Below are 5,902 nucleotides of genomic sequence, written 5' to 3' on the forward strand. Positions count from 1 at the left end.
CTCCCATCTCCAACCAAAGCAAACTTCTGCAACTTTTCTAAATTACTTCTTTTAATCATTTTATTCCGTATTTTGCTCCATAGTTATGTCAACATCCTCAGCCTCGTATAATACGGCTCTTCTCATTGCACCATATTATGATAAGAAATATTTAACTATCTTGTGGTTGTGCTGCATTGTCATTTTGTTTTCCCTATAATGCATCATGCAATAAAAATTTGTGGAAATCAACCATCCTTCATTGCTAAAATTGGATGAAAAACATTTCAAAAAAAAAAATGAATGGCAACAGTTGTCTCCCACATCAGGAACATGTAAGAAAATCATAGGAAAATGCCAGCAATTTTTGTGCAATGAGTGACTAAATATCTTATATAAATCTCTTATCCTATATAAGAACCGCACACTAATTTGCCTTCCCCGATGCCATGACCTCGGAGACGCGCAAAGGCTGATCTATGAGGACAAAATCGGTTGCTTGCCATTTCACGCGTATTAAGTCACCCGTACACTTTTAGTGTGAATACATCCAAAAGAAAGTCAAAAAATAATAAGTCATAGAACGCTCTAGGCAACTTTCCCTCACCAATCATAGGGCCTCTTAGAGTCGTCAGCCATATATAAGACCACCCAATCCGCAGCTCCATTGACCTTTTTATAAATATGTTTGGCTTGAAAAGCAACAACACCACCAGTCATAGTCCGAATATCTCGAAGCAAGATGTGCCATTCAACCACAGTGCCGGTGCTCTTTAGATCTAGTCAATCGCTATTGCCGCGTCTCCTACGAACATGACTATGTTGATCCGTAAAAACCATTAGGGCTTGACTGGGTGCGATCATATTAGAACTAATGCACCGGCGCCTATCAGGTTCTTTTTAACACCACACGAGTTCGTCAAAATAAGTGGCTTGACTTTTGACTGTTTCTTACAGGCCGGTAGGAACCGACCACATACACGTCACAACCTTGCACTGTCCCCTGTGTTCCACGCCCCACACCCCATCCGAGTCTCCACCCCAACCCGCTTTCCTCCATAAAAGCCCAACCCCACCACCCTCCTCCTCCCCTGCCCGATCCTTGATCCCTAATCAAGCTGCTCCTCTCTCAAAGCCCAAACTCTCAACCTTTTTAGTATTTCCTAACTTCTTCTTCTTCTTCTCTCTCCCCTCCCCCCTTCTTCTTCTTCTTCTTCTTTTTCTTCTTTGTTGTTGTTGTTGTTGTTAGGGAAGCTAGAGCCGAGGGGCTCGTTCGGAGCTGGCTAACCAAGACGAGATAGAAGCTGTGGAGACACAGGAAGAGAGGCACAAGTGGGTGGTGCGAGCGCTGTATGAGGCGTTAAACGCGCGGGACGTGGAGAAGGTGCACGAGCTGCTGGCCCCGGACATCGAGTGGTGGTTCCATGGCCCCCCTTCCCACCAGCACATGATGCGCCTGCTCACCGGCGCCTCTCCAGAGGAGTCCTTCGAGTTCGCCCCCCTCTCCATCGAGGCATTCGGCTCCACCGTGCTCGTCGAGGGCACCGACCGCCCCCGCTCCGTCTACTGGGTCCACGCCTGGACCGTCACCCCGGATGGGATAATCACCCAGGTCAGGGAGTACTTCAACACCTCCCTCACCGTCACCCGCGTCGGCGCCCGCGACTCCTCGTCTTCCAACGTGCCCATGCCTCACTGCCTGCCCGTCTGGCAGAGCAAGCTCCCCGACCGGGACCGGAAGTCCCTCCCCGGCCTCGTCCTCGCCATCTAATTATTATCTCCAAATACAATAGTATTATTAGTAAGTAAATAAGATCTGGCTGAAGCCTTCATCCGGCGGTCGCTGGATGGGCTGAAGCCTTGGTGGCCCCCACTGTGTGGCTCTGGATCAGGGGTTAGCCCCCACTGGGTGTGCTTGGGAGATAAAAGTACTGGGACCGAGTGTTTCGTGTGTGTGGTCGGTTAATTTGTCTGTGTGTGTCTAGAGATGAGGAAGAGAGGTTGTTTCTTTTCTTCTTCTTCTTCTGATGTCACTTGTTTTGATTTACTCTTCAATAAAAGATGCCTGTGTCGTCATTTCAATAAACGAACTAAAGTTGGCTTTGTATCATTAGATGATGACATGTTTAATTGTCTAAATATTAATAACTTCGAGCGGCATGGCCGGCGGTGAAGTTCCCAGGTGATCGGAATACCACCTTCCCCCGCAAGCGGTTTCTTTCGATACAGGCAGCGGAGGTGGATGCGATGCGTGAAGGAGTCGGAAATCTCGAGAGAAAGGAAAGAAGCGGGGACGGATTCAGTGTAAGAGATGCTGGATAAAAAGAATTATGCGTGTTTATTTTTCTATCCCCATGATTCCCATGACGCTGTCTTGGAGAAATGTTGAGATAAGGACGGAGAAAAGCACAGCCGCGCTTGCCACCCGCGTTGGCTGGCTGCGGACAGATCTGTGACACGCGTACGGTGCGATGGATATTGTGGAGCTACGCCAGCTGTCGAGTTCTTTTGCGAAGAAAAGAGCCCCTAAAATCACCCACCAAGCCACCCACTAGCTAACACGTGGGGCCCGAGAAGAAAAGGAAAGCAAATAAGGCTTGAATGTTTCTTTGGAAGCTACGTGGCCGGGACCCACGGGAAAAAGAAGACATGGATATTTCGTTAAGCTATCCGAACTAACTAATTAATGTTTGTTATTATCTTGGATAACATGGTCGATGGTTATATATACTAAGATATATACGCTTAATCTTATGAGTTCATGCACTTAAAACGTGGCCGTTGGATGCTCAGGCATGAAATTGTTAAGTTAACCTAGAAATTTCAAAACGATTTACTCTGCCCACCTACTTCCTATCTTCTCAACTAAATCAAAGACTAGCTGAGCAGGGCAGAATCCAAGCTTTTTTTTTTTTTGGAAAAAAAATGTTCTTTTGGCAAAACATCCCAGCGGTTGCTAATCCTCCTTTGTCTATGGAAGGTCATAGACCGGTGGCACGTCGTCATAGGTTCATACAATTGCAGAGTTATTTGGATTGAACCTTGCTCTTGGAAATTATTGAACCAATTTTAGGCTATATCCAGTATTTATAGAAATAGCCTCTTTGCACATGAAAATATGGTTGCATAAATCTGACTCTTTCCGGATTCTATAATAGTTAATTAAAACTTAATTATTACATAAAAGAAGAAAAATACTTGTGAGGACCAGTGCGAGAGTGTGTTTAGTCTCATATCGGTTATTCGTCGAGAAGATCTTGGATACTTATATAGGATTAAGGAACCCAAATAATACCTTCCGGCTAGTTATTTGGGGTGAGCTTCTGGGTTGTTTTATATAATATCTGAGCGAACTCAGCCCATAGCCTATGTGGACTAGGGAACACTGCAGTTGGATTCATGAAGGCCGACCACAGGCCTATTATGGTGTTTGTGATTAGATTTGAATGAATATGAACTCTTAGCCTGACGAGGACGTCAGAGCTTGAACAGAGAGAGTATGTAAGGACTCGTGCAGATATGTGTTTAGTCTCATATCGGTACCATTTTGGATGAGGTCCTGGTTTGTTACGATAATATTTTGAAAACTTCAAGCATTACTACTTACCAAAATATGATAAAATCGAAATACAAACAACCTGGCTTAAAATTTAAAAACCCTGATACCCTAGATGGATCATGACGAAAGCTTTGCATTGACCGAGATGCACAACTTTTTTATTAATAGTTTTGAGATGGTGAAAACACCATCTCTCAAAAGCGGTCTTTTACTTTCAGGCAATGGATGGAGATCGAGTTTTCATTGCAGCAGAACGTCCAGTGTTTCCCGACCTTAAAATTTAAAAAGAACAAGTAGGGAGAGAATAATTAACTAAGCATGTAGTACAACAAATCGCTTTCCATCCTGTTCATCGAAACTTGGAAAGGAGACCTGCGATCAATTCAGAATTCTAAGGAAATAAACAAGAACAAATAAATCCCTGTCTCTTGCATCAACATAAAACTTCCACCTATTTATGGACAATTGGCAACATCCTAGCACCATGTTGTCATCCTGATATTGATATGTAAACCTAACTTTGATTAACTTCTTGTTTTCTCCATCAAGAGGTTAGGCAAAAAAAAAAAAAAAGTTGCCACGGGTCGAGCATCCAAAGATCTAGAGTACAATGTGACGCAACCAACGATGGATACATCTGATGATTTATTTCATGTTGGCTAATAATATTGAGAGATGGATCATAATTTAGCAGAATCATGCACTCACAGCTACGGATAGTAGCATTATCTGCCCTCTGTGTTGGCCAACAATGGTTTAGTGATAACATTTAGCTTTGTGCTATATGCTTGTAGTTAGTTTCATCATTAATATCGGAAAAAATCTAATACTATGGAGTAAAACCAACTCATATATAGTACCCGATTCAATGAATCAATGCTCTCACATACTGATAACTTTGTTCGGGTTAGGTGCTCTCAGGTAGCGTAAGAAAGCGACAACTTTTTAGGTACACGAACCCAATATTCTCGGGAGGCAAACTAATTTCATTTCTTTATAGATTTATTCTTCCTTAAACTATATAAAAAAAATTAAAAAAAAGTGTAAAAAAAAAGAAACTCTTAAGAATTTGAAAGAATAAAAGACAAATGAGAAGGAAGTGAAAAAATAATTGACCAAGGATGCTTTTTTTTTTTTTTTTATGAATAGGTAAGCAAAGCCATCCGATATTTATTAGAAAAGAAAAGTTTACATAAACTAGTTATAAAAAATTTACAAGAAAGAAAAATATAAAAAATCAATAAAGTAAGTAGACTTGTTAAACTATTCTCATGGACAAAATAATTAACCAAAGATGTCATGTAGAGCTTAACCTATAATATTAGATATAGGTTCTTTCTATATACGAAAATACATATCAGGTTCCACAGCTCTATATTTTTACTAATTTATAAGTCTATATTTTCACCTTGACTATCTAGTGAGTGATGAACCGGATTCGCGCCTGGATTTACTCGGGTAGTTCTATATACACCCCCCCTATTGCTCAGGACACCCCCCAAAAACCAAAAAAAAAATACCCAAACTAACCTTTAGTGTATTTACCATATTGCCCTTGAAATTTTCTCAGTACACCCCCCCTTCCTCCTTCCTCCTCCTCCCCATCCCCCACCTCCCCCCCTCCTCCCCTCCACCTCCCCCTCCACCTCCCCGTCCTCCTCCTCCGCCTCCCTCCTCCTCCTCCGCCACCTCCTCTCACTCCTCTTCCCCCACCTCCCCGTCCTCCTTCCTCCTCCTCCCCATCCCCCACCTCCCCGTCCTCCTTCCTCCTCCTCCCCATCCCCCACCTCCCCCTCCGCCTCCCCCCGCCTCCCCGTCCTCCTCCTCCGCCTCCCCCCTCCTCCTCCGCCGGCGAGGTGCTCGTTGCTCGGGAGATGGCCGGGGAGGTGCTTGAGGCGAGGTTTTTTGGGCGGAAGGGAGAAGCCGGCGGGTGTTTTGGATGGGAAGAGCGGGGTTGGGGGGGGTTTGGGGGGTGTAGAGAGCAATTTAGGTGAGGGGGTGGGAAGGGTGGGGGGTAATTTAGGAATTTTTAATTTTTTAGGGGTGTCCTTAGCAAATAGGGGGGTGTAGAGAGTATTTAATTTTTTTTTAATTTTTGGGGGGTGTCCTGAGCAATAGGGGGGGTGTATATAGAACCACCCGATTTACTCCCTTGCGAGGAAGGAAACGAAGCAGTTTATCTTTTTCTTTAAAAAAAAAATAACTTTGCAAACCACTTGGAAACTCTCCTTGAAAAAAAAAAAAAAGAGCACTTGCGTTCTTTCAATCGTCCATCAAGTTATCTTGCATTAAAAGATTGAAAAAAAAAATCCACCACTAAATTATCAGTCATGTCTGCCATTTTATACGAGGTAGGGACCGAAT

The 5,902-nt window shown here is 43.6% G+C and overlaps 1 protein-coding gene across 1 annotated transcript; it reads left to right on the forward strand.

The window, feature by feature from the left end:
- The first annotated feature begins 1,048 nt into the window (after positions 1 to 1,048).
- Positions 1,049 to 2,065, forward strand: LOC103721512 (wound-induced protein 1-like). Its single transcript, XM_008811762.6, has one exon. The coding sequence runs from the start codon at positions 1,427 to 1,429 to the stop codon at positions 1,748 to 1,750; it is 324 nt and encodes a 107-aa protein (XP_008809984.4). The 5' UTR covers positions 1,049 to 1,426; the 3' UTR covers positions 1,751 to 2,065.
- The last annotated feature ends 3,837 nt before the right edge of the window (positions 2,066 to 5,902 follow it).

This window comes from Phoenix dactylifera, chromosome 17, assembly GCF_051530095.1.
Source record: "Phoenix dactylifera cultivar Ajwa chromosome 17, Ajwa_hap1_PhDact_Kaust_v1.1, whole genome shotgun sequence".
Taxonomy (NCBI): domain Eukaryota; kingdom Viridiplantae; phylum Streptophyta; class Magnoliopsida; order Arecales; family Arecaceae; genus Phoenix; species Phoenix dactylifera.

Excerpts from the sequence above, each read along its gene's own strand:
- LOC103721512 (XM_008811762.6), top strand. The coding sequence starts at position 1,427 with ATGATGCGCCTGCTCACCGGCGCCTCTCCAGAGGAGTCCTTCGAGTTC.